The sequence below is a fragment of the Diuraphis noxia genome, unplaced genomic scaffold, assembly GCF_037042655.1.
Source record: "Diuraphis noxia isolate RWA-SAM2 unplaced genomic scaffold, SU_Dnox_SAM2 contig0004, whole genome shotgun sequence".
In the NCBI taxonomy this organism is placed as follows: domain Eukaryota; kingdom Metazoa; phylum Arthropoda; class Insecta; order Hemiptera; family Aphididae; genus Diuraphis; species Diuraphis noxia.
In genome coordinates, this window is record NW_028301714.1 from 32264467 (window position 1) to 32283485 (window position 19019).

A 19019-nucleotide genomic window follows, 5' to 3' on the forward strand; every position below is an offset into this window, starting at 1 on the left:
AAATACTCATGTTAACAGTGTAGCTATACTTTAGCGGTAAGCATATAAGTTCTCCCGCAGCCATAGAAAATAAAATAAAATCAATAAGCACTTGGTCACACTGAATATTATTGGTGTTCACTTTTTTACTGTTCTACTGTTTTGTGATTTCTTTTCCACACCAAATTTCTTATCCAATTTCATTATTTAATTAATAAATTTCCTATTATAAGTCATTACACATTTCTCAGTTATAACCATTAGGTCTTAGTCAAAATAGTAGTAATCATTGTTTATAGAATAAATACGTCAATTATTTAAGAAATTGTGCCCAACATAAAAGCGTGGCTAGCCCAAGTAAAAGAAGGTAAAATATTTTAGCCATACATTATCATATCTTTATACGTGTTGGATATTCGTTTAAACCTTTCTATCAAAAATTGATGTGTTTTACAATTAATAATATGTTAGTTTTCTCTCAAGACCCGTTATCAGTATTAGATTTTTGCTAGCATTTCGTCATTTTGATCATATAATCTATCAATATTATAAATGTATATATACTTAAGGTTCTTAATTTTATGATAGGAGGATGAGCAGTTCCGAAGAAGTTTCTTGGATCTCATGGTTCTGTGGATTGCGAGGAAATGAGTTTTTCTGCGAGGTAAATATCTTTTTTTACAATAATACCGTATAGTTAATACTTAAATAGTGATTTTCTAATAGGTCGATGAAGATTATATTCAAGATAAATTCAATTTGACTGGACTTAATGAACAAGTGCCTCATTATAGACAAGCTTTGGATATGATTTTGGATCTTGAACCCGGTTTGTATATTTTAGTATTAGGCGTTTTGCAATCAATTTAACATATCAATTACATTTATATTAGAGAGTATAATATTTGATCTTTGAAAATTCTTTAATTTGGATATTTGATGTACATTAACTAGTTTTATATTATAATTGGTCTCAAATCTAAAGAGAAAAATCACTTTTTGTACATTATGATTGATGTGTTTAGCCTGTTGAGAACCACATGAACACACTAACACTGGGAAGTAGGTGAGAGATGAGCGTAAATTGGTTGGTTGACTGATTATTCTCTTTTGAGATAGAGTTTTTTTAGCTAATATGATAAAATTTATGCATTATCCATAAATATTCGTTTTATATGTGAAAATAAATTTCAAATTAAACACCATAGGTTATTTATATAATCAATTATAAAATACCTTGATTTAGATATTACTTTTTGTAATATAATTTGTTTTAAAAGTTTTTACAATTTTATTAATGATTCTTGGACTTAAATAAAGTAATAAAAGTAAATACATTGATATATTGATTTATTAACATATTTTTAATTTTATATGCTTAAGTATTAATATTGAAATATTATGTAATTTTTGATTACATAATATTTTTCTTATTTCAATTAAATTTATTTTTTAGATGATGATTTGGATGATAACCCAAATCATTCAGACTTAATTGAACAGGCTGCTGAGATGTTATATGGTTTGATACATGCTCGTTATATTTTGACAAACCGTGGTATTGCTCAAATGATTGAGAAATATCAAACTGGTGATTTTGGACACTGTCCGCGAGTATATTGTGAAAATTCACCAATGCTCCCAATAGGTAAATATTATATGCAATCATATTTTAAAATATTTATATATATATAGGTATGTCAATAGTTTAAAAATAAAACTAATTTCTGATTCTACAGACCACTATAAAAATAATAGTGTTTATATATTAACAAAAATCTAAAATTTCTCATTATTATAAATAGTGTAACTTTTTGTTTATATCTATTTTTATGAAGTAGGTAAACTAGTAAGAAATCTTCTATTAAAATTTATGATGTAAATAATATAAGAAAAAATCTATGTATATCTTGCAAAAATATAATTTAAAATTTTCAAGATTTTGTTAAAATTTTAGAATTAAATGTGATGTGTTTGAAAATTAATTGGGTTACATATTTTTGAATTTCTATTAAAAAAACTAATGAGAAACCTTGAATTCTATTTTTAAGCTTTTTGAGTGAACAAATGTTTATAGTTATAAATCCACCAAAAGAGTCAAGATATTTTCAATATAGGGTGTTATTAGTTTTCGAACAAAATATCCAATGTTAATAATTTAAAATTTGGTTGATTCTTTACTTACTTACTTACTATTATTAATTACTTTATTAGTTTTCAAGTTAGACCATAAAAAAATAATAAAATCAGTTATGTTAAAAATTGGGTTTGTGTAAAAATATCATTTTTTCCTGAATTTATTTTTCTCGAAGCTTTTAAATGACAATGCAATTTTAAATTTTGACTATCAGTGGTCTCACTATCAAAGTAGTCAATAATCAGTAAAGTTGTTAATTCAATGTCTATTAAAAGACATGAGTGTTTAGATAATTATTATATAGAAGTTGAAGTATACCCTTTTAATTAACTAAAAGGTAGGATCCTGATTAAATGTAGTTAATCAACCATAAAATAATTTTCTGAGCTATTTTACAATGAATACCAAATTAGTCATACTCTATTAAGTATATTTTTTATACATTCATCATTCTTGAGTTAGTAATTAATCTTGATTAACTTTTGATCTATAACTAGTTAGTTCAGAATATTTATTTAATAATCTTTTAATAATTTAATTAAATAATCAAATACCCAATGCATTATTTCAACATCATTTACTATATTAAACTAATTTATATGTTTTTTTGTACAAAATGTTAAATCTCAATTAAAAACCTAATTTTTTTTATTGTTCTAATATGTTTAAGAGTACATTGTAATTAAACAAAAAATGTGTTCAGGTTTGTCAGATGTTCCAGGAGAAGCAATGGTTAAGCTTTACTGTCCTAAATGTATGGATGTGTACACACCAAAATCATCTCGTCATCATCACACTGACGGTGCTTATTTTGGTACAGGTTTTCCACATATGTTGTTTATGGTACATCCAGAATATAGACCACCAAGGCCTAGCAATCAATTTGTGCCTAGGTATGTGTGAAATTAATTAAATTTCTATAAACAAATTTTAGTAGAAATTAGTAGAAATTAGTCTTAGAATTTCTAAAGATGTAATAGATAATTTTTATTTAAAAAAAGAATATTTACAACCTATGCTACAAAGCATAATAAGCAAATTTGAACACGTACATAAACATTTTTACCACCTGAACACATGAGGAGGGAGAATATCCAGTGATAGAACCCAACATTATTTTTTATTTATTAATTTAACATACAATAAATTTAAATTAAATGGTTTGAACCATCAATCATTTGAGAAATTATGACACCATTTTCTCTTTAGACGGCGTGGGGGATTACTAGGAAGCAAGTTCAACAATTCAGTGGTTAAATTGAGACTGAAATTATTTATAGTGTGTTGTGGCTAATTGATTTATTGTTTCTATTTTGAAGTCATTTTAAAGTGTGAAATTTGATATGTACCAAGGCGCAGAAGAAATATTGCAGAATGGTGATAGGTTGGAAGGCTTGGAGAGTACATGTTTGAGATTTGAGATGGTTTAGCGTATCCCCAGATTTGGATTGCATAAGCCTAGGTAGGCCGTAATAAGGATTTGTAGATGATTATTTTTGTGTGGATGGATAATTTTGATTTCAGAACTGGGCGAAGTAAGTGAAGTTGACTATTAAGAATTTTTCTTTTTGACTTGATATGAGGACCCCAGGTCAATCTTTTGTCAATAAGGACGCCAAGGTATTTTACTTCTGAGGATATTGGGATTGGTATTCCTTAAAAATAGAGGGGAAAGGGTATGGACTCTATTTCTTACAATACTAAAATTGTCATTTATGGTGAATAAAAAGAAAAAACCAATGATCAAATCTATTGGGCCTCTGTATGAGTTATTCAGTATAGCACAGTCCAGTATATTTTATTCAATGAAGAAAGGGAATGAACTCAGGCAGTAGTGGTTCCTGTGAGCATCACTTAATTATACTATAATATGCATTTATTTATTGAAGTTCACAAAGTATTTAAAAATATATATTTTTCATTTTTATTTTTACCCTCAATATTTTATAGAATGCATTTCTAGCTTTGTCTGCTAAAAAAATAAATCATCAGTTTTTTATCCTCTTTTATTACCTTCTAAGCGACATGTTACTTTTTGGGGACTGGCCCCATATCACATGTCAAGGTGTCTAATTCTTGGTTAACTAGACAAGTATAGTTACACCAAGGATGAACAGGGGGTCGGTCATTACTGGTCAGCTTGCTCTGGAGTCCAGACGCCACCACGTGCAAAATGCTCAAGGCTACCTCCTAATTGACCACCCAACCGTGCACGCAAGAACATTAGTTCAGGCTTACTCGGCCATAGGTGACCCCCCTATATAAAAATTTGCTAAACTAAATAAATAATAACTAATAAGGATATATAGGTTATGATTGGTTTATTATGATTTAGAATTATCAAACCAATAAGCTTAATAAGACTTAAAAAAAAAAAAAGGTTTTTATTTATTGTCTTGTGTTATTTTAAAAATTGTTCATAACTCATAAGTATTATTATTCATTATAGATTGTAATAATATTAATAATATGTAGGTACTATGTATAATCAATGGTATTATATTGTAGTTTAAGTATTGTAAATTAAAATCTTATGTCAGGTTGTGTAAAAAGTTTATTAGTTAAAATTTGATGAACCAATTATCTTAGAGACTATATCCTCTTTATTGATTCATTAAATGTTTAATGACTGTGTCACTGTGTGATTATGCAACTCAGCATTTATTATCTACTTAATTTAAGTTTAAAAAAAATATGAAGTAGAATAATAATAATTAATGTATTGTTTTTTAGACTTTATGGTTTTAAGATACATGGCCTGGCTTATCAAATACAACAGCAGGCAGCAGCTAATGTCAAAACACCACTTAGACTGACCAGCTTTAATGGAAAACGTTAATATGTATTAATGGAAAACGTATCCACTTTTTTTTTATTCTTAAACATTACTAGATTAACAAAAACAAAAGATTTAATTTCAGTTACAATTATCACTAGCTGTCAGCTGTACATTACATTAATAAATTATATTTATACATTTATGTTATTTGTTTATCACAATTGTAAATAGTAATTCTTTTTGCAATTTCAATTTATGTTGTGTATCTATGTTAGAAAACAATCTAAATTTCTGTTAGGATTTAGAACAATTGGATTATTTGGCAATTTAAAATTATATTCTTTTGACCTAACTTACAAATATTATGTAGCTTTTTTCTATTATTATATATATATATTTTTTAATTCTATCATTACTGCAATAATTACAATACAATAGTTTTGTGCCAAAGAAAGTTCAGTACATTTTGGATGAATCTCAATACAAGTAAACAGTAAATGACTTCAGTCCGTAGTAATGCAAAATCTATTTTAAATATTTATTCCAGTTAATACAATTATTGTATAAGTTTGTCATGATAAATATTTATATAATAATAAATAAATCTAGCTTTCATGAATACATACAAAATAATCTATTGTGAAAGGTTTGAAATTAAAAAATGTATTAAAAGTAATAATTAATGTGTACACATAATTTCATTAATAGCTATTTTTTATGTTTAGCATTTTAATATACCTTATTGTTTTGATTAAAATATAGCGTGAATTTAATTTATGCATATTATATTATGAATAGGTCTTGGAATTTATTGCACTTTGAAAATTGATTACATTAGTGCAGTAAAACACCAGAAATATCACTAAAAAATTTATTTATTTTCATTAGTAAGTGACATTAGGTATAGTTAAAATTAAAAAATTATTAAATTTAAATTTAACTGATTTTCCTTCAGTCTTTTAAGAACTTTATATTTCATTTGTTTTAGTATATTTTCATTATAAAAACTGATGTACCTTAAAAATGAAGTTAAAAACTGCTTCACGTTGAAAGAGATAATAGGAGCATATTTAAAATAAATTGTTTCTAAAATGAATGATTATTATGGCCATTTATTGGCTATAATTTAATTTTTTATTGTTTGAACAAATTATGTTTCATATTTGTTGTGAAAGCCCTTATATTTTTCTAGAACATTTTTAAATTTATCATTTATTAACATCAAGATTGATTTAAGCCATTCAACCACAAATTGTTAGTATAGTAGCTTTTGCATTCAATTATTCATGGTAGGTACTAATATACGCTTCCACCAGATACCCACAACTAGGTATCAGAAACCTTTCCATACAAGCCTTATCTGAATACCCAACCAGATGATTCAAGTGAAACTGGTGCTGTGACTTAATACTTGTATATATTGTGAATTGTAAATGTAAATGAAAAGCTGCTAGGTATCTCTAATGTAAAATTTCCTATAAATGACCTACTGGAATAATTCTCATGCCATCATTCACAGTTATTCTCATTTTTACCACGATTATTATTTATTGCACACCTGTATAGATTGTAATATTATCTAAAATAAAATTATATTAAATATCAAAATATTGAATAATATATGCAAAAAAAGTTTTTTGATTTAGTAACATCTATTATGATATTATAATTATATAATTGTTTACAATATTTTAGGGTATTAGGGCCTTAGTTAGCTTTATTATGGTTTTAAAGCGTCAACTCAAAAAATTCTAATGGAAACCTATACTTTTTTGCAAACATAACGTGGTGGAATTTTTGAAATAGATTTTAGTGCATGAAAAACATTAATTAATGCAAACTATATTCTTGAGAGTTATTGCCAAAAGGTATAGGTTTACATTTGATTTTCTAAATTTGACCCCCCAAAAATGTTATTAACAATTATAAAATTGAGAAATTATAATAGCTGATGTTTCTAAATAAAATAAAATTTTGTATAGTAAATTATTCATTATTTTGAATATTTATATTTTATATGATAAAATGGTTGTAAGTTGTAACATAAATTTTGAATCATCTGTATAACAATACAATAAGTTGAATAAACAATTTATATTTTTTACCTACATAGTAAAGATTAATTCAGATTAGTCAGACTAATCTACTAATTAGAATACAAGTTGTGTTACATTTACATCTACTTACATAATGATAATATACACCAACTACAAAAAGTACCTAAATAATACTAATGATAGTAGTATTAAATAAGAGTAAATACTTATAAAATATTGTTTATTAATTATTGCATATATGAATGAATCTAGAATACTTACGTTTTTATCTTGTTCTCGTGTCTTTGATTTTTGTTAAAGAAATTTCTAATTTTTATTAAATTTCATTTATAAGATATATTTCTTGTAATGTTCGGCATCGAAAGTCGTAACTCGTAATAATAAAATAATACCACAATATTACAAATCACGTTAAACGTTTATTTAAGGTGATGTCAACATGAGTAAAATTAAAACCCAAATATACAATAATAATTATACAATCATATTGATATGTACAGAATACACCAATATATTATAATGAATTGTTCGAATTTATCCAAAATAAATAATAGCACAGAACAATAATAGTGTACCGCAGAATAGATGTCAGATAACGAAATTTATAATAATAACATTAGTGACCAAAATAAATGTACACACGAGGACCGCGAGGTTAGACGTGACTGTACATAATATAGACATATAGTACTAAAATGTGGCAAACGGCGGTTTCTCAGAATAGCCAGAATAGCTAATATAGGTATTTAATATTTACTATATCGGGAATAATCATGGACATAAATTATAAATTAACAGAGGAGGAATTTTTATATTTTACTACTTTTATAAAAATCCAAATGATTAAAATTCTTAGGTGGTGCATTTGCACCACCTGGCCCCCTCCTCCGGGCGTGCCTGTCCCACGCGATTCCGTTATAGAGAAATTTTACTGTATTTATTACTACGAGATATTATATTTTATATAATACAGCAATTACTAATTAGTACTATAATTGTCTATAATATGCTTATATCAGACGTATTAAGGATTAAGGAAGTCTTAAAACCAAAGTGAAATAATAAAATCCACCCTGGTATAACCAACAGTACAAAATTGTTGGATGAATAAAAAATTAATAATCTCAAATATTCAAATCTTTTAATATTTTTATCAGGGTTTGGAACATTCATTCAAAAAATAAATGCATTCACATTCATAGAGCTTAAAATTGAATGTATTAGCACTCAACATTCAATTTTTCAAAAAGAATGCATTCATACTTGCATTCTTTTCTTACAAGAATGCATTCTTAACCACATTCATGTAAAAAAATATTTTATTTTATTTGAATAAAACATAAACATTAATTTATTTTTTATGTTTAACGAGGCATTTTATATATTGCATGAACCATATCAATAAACGAGGTAGGTATAGCAAATTGAAATAACACACATTTTAAACATTAACTGCATTAACAATATTATATAATATTGTATATATATATATAAATAAATAAAAAATAATTATTACTTGTTATTGTGGTTGAAACTGAGACGATAATATTCTAATCTTGCCGCAGATTATGTAGATAGTAGATAGACTCTAGTAAAAACTATTTTTTGGTATTAAAAATATAATATTAATATATTTTCCATGTGATTAGAAAAAGAATGCATAATTACATTCAATTTCCATTCATATTTGTTTGAGAAATAAATGCATTCACAATCATAATTCATAATGTAAAAATTGAATGTACTCATGAATTGCATTCATTCCAAACCCTGATTTTTATTATAGTCTATAGAATGCTGAATGATACACAATACACATGCCATGATAAATTATCAAAATATAAGACAATTATCAATTATGTGGAATCGAAATCGCAGAACAATTTGTTCTGTGTCGAAATGGGCAAGTTAAAAAACTTATCGATGAACGTGCGTTTCCCTCGTACCTACGAAAATATAATATTGTGTTTACTTAATTGTTATCAAATTCGCCAATTGTGTTATCATCGTTAACAATTGGAGTTTTACTTTTTAATTTTTTATTCTTTTTAATTACAATTTTAAAGGATAGATATTTTAGCGGTTTTAAAATTTTTTTAAATTTTACATTACCTGTATATAAATAGGGAAGAAGTAGTAATACATAATATTGTGTCAATATTTTAGATATCATTACCTATCTGTTATTCTTTAAATTTGAATTTCCATAAATGGAACCATTAGATCCGTACGATAATCCCATAAAATGTATTTTTGTTTGCCACTTTCATCACACCGCTGGACCAAAAATTTTGTGTCAGGTAAATATTACTTAATATTTTATTCATCTATGCTTAAAAATTGTTTAAAAATGATATTTCTAAATTTACATAACTGTCTTGGGCACTTATTTTTCTTACAATTTTATTAATACATTAATAATTAGAACCTTATAGTATAATTATATGAATGTTCACTTGGTTGTGGCAAAATATGAAAATGTAGTAAATATTAAATTGCTATTTACATGTAACAATTTTCATGAGGTATAAACAATAATATTTATATTTTATATGTTGTGCCCGATAGGTACCAAAGAATTTTATGAGCAAGGATACATTTGAGACAGTCAGTGTTTACATGATACCAAAAGGCCAACTTCAAAAATTTATAATTACAATGTAAGTATTTACATAACTGAAATATATTTTGATTGTTTTTAAAGGTTCCATGCCATAATGTTGCGTAAAAAAATAGATGGCAAAATAAAATTTCAACTTCCTAAAATTTAATTGCTGGTTGGCATTATTACTTTAATTAATGTGTTCATTGATGTCAAATGAAATTAACTAGCAGTACAAAATATGGTTTGATTAATCCATCCAGCCCTTTAAAATACCGGGTAACAGGCTTGACTAATTATTTAAGTATTCTAATTTTTTTAAGGAAGTTTAATTGAACTACCTGAAGTTAGGTCCCATAAGTATTCTATAGTAAAATATGTGCTCAGTGTCAGCGGATGTGTTGAATTCTAAGCATCCAAATTTGCGTTTGTATTATTACTTTTAACAAGGAAGTAAGCTTAAAATTCTTAAATAGTTTCAAAATAAAACGATATATTGCCTGTTTAGAACCAATACAAAATACAATGATTTTGAAATTTAACCGAAAAGGCATTGTAATGATTTTTATTTTGAAAATAATAGATATATGGAATAATTAGAAAATTATATTTTCAACATCAACTATATAATGACGTTTTTTCTGCAACATTATAATGGTATACTATTTTTAAAACATTGAACATTTATAATTTGCATACTTTTTTCTAGAACAACCAGGGACAACAAAATTTTGGGTTATCCGATACAAATTAATGATCAAAAATATCTTCGTAATGCATACTATTTTAATTTGTGCTTTGTTTGCGATCATAATTCTCATACACTACATTATGAACCCATTGTAAAAAAATTATCTTCTTTTTTGGTATGTACTTTTTATGTTAAGTTTTATTCAGAACTAGGAAATGAAACAATCACAGAAGTTTATCTTGCTCCTCCTCCTCCCCGAGTGATAGATAATACATAATACCGTGTGATTCTTTTATCATTAAACATTGAGTATTGAAAAAAGTATAAATGTTACAGGATTTATAGTTGTTAAAAAAAAAAAAAAATATGCAATAGAATCTCGATTATCCAAACCTCTGCTGTATGAATACTCTATTATCCAAAGAATTATTAAATGCAATTTACGTATCCATACATCAATAAGCGTTGTAGTGCTTGTACACATAGACATGTAAATATGTAGAATAAATAAATTTATACAATAATTTGATATTTTTAATAATAAATTTTACATATCAATAATCATATAACATGTATGTATTTTTGTAATATGTATGAATGTATTAAAATTATTTAATATTTAAATATACATATATCGAATTCCCAGTAACCAAATGTTCATGTTTCCAAACTATGTGCAGTTTCAATTAGGATAATCTAAGTTCTACAATATACATTTTTAAGCATTTTAATCCTTGATATTATTTGGTTTTTACTTTTTTACTTTTATGAATGACTTTTAATATGTACAGTTTTATTTCATATTCCAAAGCAGAATATTTTTCTAAGTATTTCAATACCTAATTATCATGCAGTATTGCCAAATTTCTACGCACAAGTCAACTGCCAACTATGTTTCTCAACTTGAGCAGAGTATAGTTTCAAGCTGTAGGTATTTTAACTTTAGATAAGTGGAATGGAATACAGGAACTCTGCTAAATGTTGATCCACTACTCTGCTCATTTAAACCATTAATACTTATAATTGTAAAATTAATAATTTTAAATTCAAATTTGATGTATCAAAATATTCAGAAAAATATTTTGCTTTTGTAATTGAAATTATAAATGTATGTTTTTTTTTCAATAAAAGCTACCAATATAAAATTATTATAGCTTAACTACAGTTACAAATAAATATATATTAACGAATAACAAGCGAATGGATAAGACAAAAGAAAAAAATAAACAAAATAAAGAATAAAGAAAAAATAAACAAATCAGTGTTTAAAGCGTCGATTACATTGAGCGAGTTTACAAGCTGATAGTTGGCAAATTCACTATCTGCTAGTAAACTCGCCTAGTGTAATCATGTTCACTAGCCAACTAGCAGATTGTTAACTATCCGCGAGTAAAGTTGAAAGCTGGTCTACTTTATTCGCTACTCGCTGGCGTTTATGGTTTCAGTGTCGACAAAATGTCGACGGAAATTGTACGTGCGGGTGTCATTATTTTAGCTAATGCTATCAAAAAGGAGTTAAAAAAAAAAGAAAAGCGGAAAAGGCAAAGAAATATATGGGTGAAACAATGGATAGGCAGACGCGAGATGTATGGTGCATCGAGCAGTTTACTGAAAGAGTTGAAGGACGAAGACGCTTCAGCTTATCGCAATATTTTGAGATTAGACTGTACCCATTTTGAAGATTTACTGAAGATGGTAGATGGAATGCTCAAAAAAGAAGATACAGTTATGAGAATGGCAATCCCAGTAATCACAAAACTTGAAGTAACACTACGTTATCTAGCAACTGGCGATTCTTTTAAGTCTCTGCAATACCTTTTTCGAGTTCCCGAATCGACTATATCGATATTTTTGCCTGAAGTGCTATCGGCGATTTCTTTCGTCCTTCGACCATTCATTGAGGTATGTAAAAATTAATTTAAAAATGCCATTTTAAAATAATTTCTATATTTCTTGTAATGTAAGATAAATTGACACAAGACTGAAATAAAAAAAATAATATTTGTATAACTAATACATTAGTATTTAAAATTTGTCTCAAATATTATATTACAAGTATTTAAGTAATATTCGAATACCACAAATTTTTTTTAGTAGTATTCTATATACTTTTTCAAATTGATTTTAAATACTACTCAAATATTTTTTTTAAGAATTTTTTTAAACAGTTGTAGGTAGTTACAGGTATAGGTATGCAAAATATATTAAATTACATTCTAAAAAAAATACATAAACCACTATAAATAGGTTAAGCCCCCCTTTACCATTGAAAATAATATATAAAACATGATTTTCAATTAATTTGCGAACTAAAACAGTACGTTTTTTTAAAGAAATGTATTTAATAAAAATATAGTTACAATATTTATATGTAAATATTTAGTATTACAGCGAACTTGGTCCAAATGTTTGAAACATAACCTGTTTTAAAACATCATCGTCATTTGAGGAGGTAGACAATGAATAGTCAGAAGATGGTGAAAATGGGACTGGTGAAAATGGAACATGACTTGCTTCTCGGGAATTTAAATTAACTGTAGGCTCCAAAGATGTTAGCTTAGAACGAATGATAGAATTCTGAATTTCCTGTTGTAGTAAAATTGCTTGTCGCTGCGGCAACTGACGAAGCTCGGCCGCCACAAACTTTCCGAACTGGTCATATGGCTTCTCCTCTGCTGCAGACTGTGCAATTTTGTCCAATTGCTGAATCGCGACTGATATTTCAGAATTTGAGTTTTCGTCGGATACTACTCGTTTTTTGACCCTTTTCACTGATGCTGCTGGTGGTCTCATTTCTGTTGATTGCTTCTCTTTGTGGAGTTCTTTTGGGCAGCTGCTTTCGTTGTTAGACACATCATATTCCGAGCAGTTTTGACCGTCCTCATCTGGCTCTATTTCTTCACTGTTTTGCGATAGCTCCTAGAAATAGTACAAAAATGATAATGCACAAATAAAGTAGATTTATTAAATAAATTTCGCAACGATGAGTTAATAAATAACATAATATATTACACATATATATTTATTTTTATAATATTTATTATTTATTAATAATATGTTAACTGATTTAATTTATTAATCTTATTATTTGCAGGTACCTAAAGTAGTTGATGAATGGAAAGAAATCGAAAATAAATTTTCCCAACGTTGGAATTTCCCTAGATGTGTCGGGGCCATTGATGGGAAACACGTAATTATCAAAAGACCTCCTTGTTCCGGTTCAACCTACTTTAATTACAAAAAAACCTATAGCATCATATTATTTGCCATGGTTGATGCCGATTATTGCTTTACTTATATTGACGTAGGTGGCAATGGACGCGCAAGTGACAGCGCAATATTTAGAGATAGTACTTTAAATATTGCAATGGAAAGTAATACTCTTGGAATACCTGACCATGCTGTTATTATTGGAGATGATGCATTCCCTTTAAGAACAAATCTTTTGAAACCTTATAGTAAAACTGGGCTAAGTGATATGGAAAAGGTATTTAATTATCGTCTTTCACGTGCCAGAAGAGTTGTTGAGAATGCTTTTGGCATACTTGCATGGAGATTCAGAATATTTTCAAGACCAATAGATTTAAAACCCGAAACTACTGATAAAGTAATTTGGGCAGCTTGCAGTCTTCATAATTGGTTACGAAAGACTGCTCCAGGAAATTACTTACCTTCACAAGCAGTAGATAGAGAGGATTTAAATACTGGAAATATAACACCTGGACTATGGAGGGAAAATGCAAACATTTTGCAACCTATTAATAATTTAGGCAGCAATAATTACAAACGTGCTGCTGAGGATGTCAGACGAGCATATGCTACCCACTTCATAGAAGAAAATCCTCTGCCGTGGCAGTGGGAGAAAGTTGGAATAACAATTTAAATAATAAATATAAAATGATCTGTTAATTATTATTAATTTATAAATACCTAAATATTCATTAAAAATAAAAATTTTTACTCACCAAATTTGATTTGCTATTTCTTGTACTCAAAACCTCTGACAAATAATTTGCTTCGTTAAACCAAGCAAGCTTTGGTGAATAAACTTCTTCGGTACCACTTCCACTTTTCTTGCTTTTTTCAATTTTGTGTAGTTCTTGTCTGTACACATCTTTAATGGATTTGATTCTAGCCTTCAATTGCTTTACATCCATTTCTACAATTAACTGATTTTCATTAAGTTCATTATAAAAACGTTGGAAAATTTCATTTTTTAATTTTGTGTTGCAATAGTCTTTATCTTTTATATTCCATAACAAATGGTACTGTTGGTACACATTAAGAAATTGTATAATATTACTTGTGTTCCACTTCATTTTAACAGTAGTTACAAGCAGAAATGTCGATTAAAAATCGTAATATTAGTTTAATTAAAACGTAGGTACCTAATATTCACAACGGCAAACCGCCTCGGGGTAGTACACGTGGTTTTTACTCGCTAGCTAGTTGGCTACTGAGCGAGTAGTACACGTTTTGCGTGTAATCATTACAATCGCACTAGCCGACTAGTCCGCTTCTTAAATAGCCAACTATCAGCTTGTAAACTCGCTCAATGTAATCGACGCTTAATAACATAATATTGTTTTCATATAAAAAAAACTATATGATGCAATTCAAAAAAGTAAAAATCAAAAAACGTAATTTTTTCAACAAAATATGTTTATTTTAACGACTAGAAATCATAAAAAGAATTTTCAAAAATATAATTACTTTTTGAATATTAAAGTGTCCTGTGGTAAAAGAATCACTCGGATTTCCCAAGCCCTTTGTTAAATTAGTATTCTTTTCATTAAATTGGTAACTTGGCTTACTTTCAATAGTCTACATTTACTTAAAATATGTTTTCCCTAATTATAAGTTTATTATTCATTTGTGTTAGTTCTTAGTATAAAACTCATGTTTAAATAAAAATAAAAAATTAATGTTTACTATATTTTGCAGTTAAACTTAGAAATAGAAGATAACTTTCTTTCTAAAAGTGACCAATCTGAAAAGACTCAAGAAGAATTATTGTGTCTTATGAGTAAAGTAATGGATGATTTAAATCTGTACAAAAGATGTACCTTGATAGGTAATACTATTAATAAATTTATTATTTAATTAAAAATGCCCTAGATCAATAGCAATCACTATTAACCAACGGAAACCAATAATTATTATTACAATAGCTTTAAAACCCATAGCAACCATTTAAAAATTTCTGTCGTAAATCTCAAAATTCCTGTATGAGCACCTCCTGGGGGTGATCAATTCCATTTTTAAATTAGCCTAAAATGAATTTTCAGACCTGCCAAATATGCACAGAAAATTTGATGAAAATCGGTCGATCTGTTATGGAGGATTTCAATAACTAACACTGTGATACCTACAACATTTTTTATATTATAGATATATATGGCATATTTTTCCAAATTAAACATTAACGGTTAATTTAGTAAATAATCTATGACATATCTTAGAACCACTATAACAATTTTATTATTTTACTTATTAACTTATAGGGTAATATACAAAATGTTAATAGGCAATAGTGACCCTAATTATTCTGTGCACACTATGGAGTACATTGTACATCATATTAGCATACATAACTGTGATAGTAGTATTAGTATATTAATAATCATGGTTTTTGTAGCACGACAGTCCATTATTTATTTAAATGTAATTGAAGTTTCCTGTAATCCACCTACTCCATTGGATTTTGATGTTCCATTACCAGTATCTGCAATAGATCTTTTAGATGAACAGTGGGATTTAACTACCAGACAAGTGAGTGTATTCTTCACATTACATCATATTGTTGTAATAGTTATGTAATTAAAAATTTTAAATCTTTTTCAGGTAGCTCCTTTTATTGATGGAGTAAATCATGTATCCAAAATTTCTAAACTTTCTAAATTGGATATTGAAGTAGTTGCTGCATGTATTCAAAATTTAGTGTAATCCATTACAATAATGTATTAAAAGGTTGTTCAGTTGATACAATGTATTAAAATATTTTGTTATTTTTATATTTTAGTTATTGTAATGCTGTTTCTTTAGTAGACCTATTTCGATATAGTAACATGTATGTATGTACTACTAAAATTGGACAACTTGCAAGGAATAAAAGTCGTTATGATGAAGCAATCAGTGCTATATCACGACCTAGTTAGTTAATTTAAAAATTTTATTTAATATTATATGTATGTTAATAACTTTATCTTGTAGATGGACCAAAAGCAACATTTAAAGATATATTCACTGTGTTCTCTGCAATGAGACAAGGATCACGATTTATTGATGTCTGTTTAAGGTTTAATCCAGTCTCAATAAATATTGATGAAAGAAATTTAGTACTCTATGGTCTTGCTAATGGCTACATTCGTCAGTTGAGAAAGGTAAATGGTAAATTACAGAATTTGTTTTATGTTGTGAGAAATATATTTCAAATTGAAACTAATTTTATGTTATGGTAGTATGATACGATGATAGGTATTTATTATTTTACTTGATTATAATTTTTTAAGGTTAATGATGTATTACAAGAACACATCATCTTTTTTACAGAATATTGTGTTGTATATTTAAATAATATTTATTTACATATAGATTTACCATGCAGTTTTATCAGTAGCTGTCTAGCTGTATCTATCAGCTGTTTATTTCTGTTCAGAGTAATTTTCTACTTCACTCCTCTTTCTAATACTATTTTTTATTTTTTTATAAGTAAATAGAATTTATTTGTTGATTATTCCTCAATTGATGATCTATTTGTTTCATAGATATTACACTATGTTAATAGAAATAATAATCCATCCAACAAAGTTGGGAATTAACTAGTTAGTTTTTACAATTAACAACTTTCTACATATACAGTTGAATTTAATGTACAAAATTCTTCAAATATAACTTGTTAAAATCAAAAACAGCTAGTTAGTAATTATATTGCATTAATAAATAATTAATATTGCATATTTAGTACTTTTTGAGCTTTTTGATGAATACACTCTTGACTTTTTATATCTAATTAATTCTCACTTCATTAATTTTGGCCTGTATATACCATCAAAAGTTTTCAAATGAAATACAAAAATTATACATCAAGTATAAAACAAGTATCCCCTTTAGTGCTCATGTCAACAGACTTTTTATGCAGGGGGCCAATTATTTGATGAAAAACGTGGATCTAATGACAATTTTGAAATGTCACATGTATTAAAATTCAATACTTATAATATTAATTTGTAATATTTTGAATAAAATATTACTATTTTTTTTTTTTTTTTTTTTTATACCGTTAATATATTTTATTATATACCTATGTCCTATATAGTATATAGGTAATAAAAGTCATACATTTTATTTATTATTTATGATCTAATAATGTAAATAACTGATGTTAGTTATTAAATCAAGAATGTGACTATTTTAATTTTTCAATCATTAACAATTTTAGATAAATAACTTATTATTTACATTTGAACAAACCAGTTTTTAAGTTAAACTTTAAAAAAAACCAACTTTTAAATTAGTTAAAAATTCGGAAAATTTCAGAAACTAACGTATATTCTAACTAATTAGTTAGTATAGATATACATGGTAACCTAACCTAACCCGGATAGACAAGGTATCGGCCCACTGAGTTTAAGGATTTTAACTGGCCATCCATTTTCAAATAAACATATCAAAAATTGACCTAGATTTTACACGGCCCACAGAGTTCAACTCAGTACCTCGCCAGGCCTGGTTAGTTTTTATATTAAAGTAACTTGGCTTAAACTAATTGAAAACAATGACTAACTTGCCCAGCTCTGCCTTCAAATAGAGGACTTTGTTTCTCCCCCACAAAATTAATTGTCTGCCACTAGGCTATATTTACCAAGTGAAGAAATTTTTGCTACCATAAAAATATAGCATTCTATTAATTCTGGAATAAATGAATTATGTAACTACTATATTTAGAGTTAATTAAATTTGCTATACACATTTTATTTTTAAAATTGTTATTTATTTATCAACTTATATATTTATTTTCTGAATCACTTTTTAAGTTAAGTTAAAGTATTAAAAACTAACAGTAAAAATATATGCATGGAATAATTTTTCATTTGAAATGATTTATTTTTCTTAACAAATGTTTTTTTTAGTATCCAGTGGTATTAAAAGAAAAAGATGTAGAAAAAACATACATGGGGAGCTACTATAATGGCCTAAACTCTCTCAATATAATTAGCTGTTTTACAAATACAGATTTGTATCATTTGGACGAAGAAATTGAAAGAGATATAAGAATAGTATCAGTATGGAAATAATTTCACACTGTTATATTATGTTTAAAATATAAAATATTTGAACATGTTCAGTATCATTTAATAAATTTAATTGTAAATAAAAATTAAATGTGTATAATGTTATTGTAAATTATTTATCGTGTGGTGTACTTAAAAAAAAAATATTTGAACATTTAATTTTTTTTGTTTGCATTTATTTAAAGATGTATTAATATATAAAACATAAAAATATAAAATGTTAATTTGGAATTTGATTAATTGGCAGTCAAAATAGAAAAATAAATTTAATACATAAAAAATTCATTTCAAAATTGAAGTGACAATGTTAGAATGAAATGTATGGACATATTTAGTTATTTAAACTGTAAACAGCTCCAAAATTGAAATGAAAACATGCTGAATTAAAGTCAATTTAATTCTAGTAAATGAAAAATTTATAAATGTTTGTCATCTTGAGAATTGGACATCTATGATGTATCTCCTCAACAATTTTGGTTT

General features: G+C 26.8%; 3 protein-coding genes across 3 annotated transcripts; 2 read left to right on the top strand and 1 right to left on the bottom strand.

The window, feature by feature from the left end:
• Positions 1 to 142: 142 nt before the first annotated feature.
• Positions 143 to 5097, top strand: CkIIbeta (casein kinase II subunit beta). Its single transcript, XM_089225930.1, has 6 exons — positions 143 to 346; positions 568 to 643; positions 706 to 808; positions 1436 to 1627; positions 2820 to 3009; positions 4850 to 5097. The coding sequence occupies exons 2-6, from the start codon at positions 572 to 574 to the stop codon at positions 4953 to 4955; spliced, it is 663 nt and encodes a 220-aa protein (XP_089082056.1). The 5' UTR covers positions 143 to 346; positions 568 to 571; the 3' UTR covers positions 4956 to 5097.
• Positions 5098 to 8797: 3700 nt separating this feature from the next.
• On the top strand, positions 8798 to 18639 carry Nprl2 (Nitrogen permease regulator-like 2). The gene is made up of 9 exons (XM_015520209.2): positions 8798 to 9252; positions 9521 to 9612; positions 10264 to 10420; positions 15190 to 15319; positions 15884 to 16017; positions 16090 to 16187; positions 16268 to 16398; positions 16459 to 16628; positions 18378 to 18639. Exons 1-9 carry the CDS (start codon positions 9163 to 9165, stop codon positions 18540 to 18542), a joined length of 1167 nt encoding a protein of 388 aa, XP_015375695.1. The 5' UTR covers positions 8798 to 9162; the 3' UTR covers positions 18543 to 18639.
• LOC149055967 (uncharacterized) lies at positions 11992 to 14832 on the bottom strand. The gene is made up of 2 exons (XM_089225929.1): positions 14211 to 14832; positions 11992 to 13164 (listed from the first exon to the last, which is right to left on the bottom strand). Exons 1-2 carry the CDS (start codon positions 14562 to 14564, stop codon positions 12631 to 12633), a joined length of 888 nt encoding a protein of 295 aa, XP_089082055.1. The 5' UTR covers positions 14565 to 14832; the 3' UTR covers positions 11992 to 12630.
• Positions 18640 to 19019: the final 380 nt, after the last annotated feature.

What these genes read in the sequence shown, in the direction of transcription:
- CkIIbeta (XM_089225930.1), top strand. Translation starts at nt 572, where the DNA reads ATGAGCAGTTCCGAAGAAGTTTCTTGGATCTCATGGTTCTGTGGATTG. An exon ending in GAAATGAGTTTTTCTGCGAG is followed by an intron (nt 644 to 705) that starts GTAAATATCTTT and finishes ATTTTCTAATAG; the next exon opens with GTCGATGAAGATTATATTCA. An exon ending in AGCAATCAATTTGTGCCTAG is followed by an intron (nt 3,010 to 4,849) that starts GTATGTGTGAAA and finishes ATTGTTTTTTAG; the next exon opens with ACTTTATGGTTTTAAGATAC.
- Nprl2 (XM_015520209.2), top strand. Translation starts at nt 9,163, where the DNA reads ATGGAACCATTAGATCCGTACGATAATCCCATAAAATGTATTTTTGTT. An exon ending in AAAAATTATCTTCTTTTTTG is followed by an intron (nt 10,421 to 15,189) that starts GTATGTACTTTT and finishes TATATTTTGCAG; the next exon opens with TTAAACTTAGAAATAGAAGA. An exon ending in GCATGTATTCAAAATTTAGT is followed by an intron (nt 16,188 to 16,267) that starts GTAATCCATTAC and finishes TTTATATTTTAG; the next exon opens with TTATTGTAATGCTGTTTCTT.
- LOC149055967 (XM_089225929.1), bottom strand. Translation starts at nt 14,564, where the DNA reads ATGAAGTGGAACACAAGTAATATTATACAATTTCTTAATGTGTACCAA. An exon ending in GAAATAGCAAATCAAATTTG is followed by an intron (nt 13,165 to 14,210) that starts GTGAGTAAAAAT and finishes TACTATTTCTAG; the next exon opens with GAGCTATCGCAAAACAGTGA.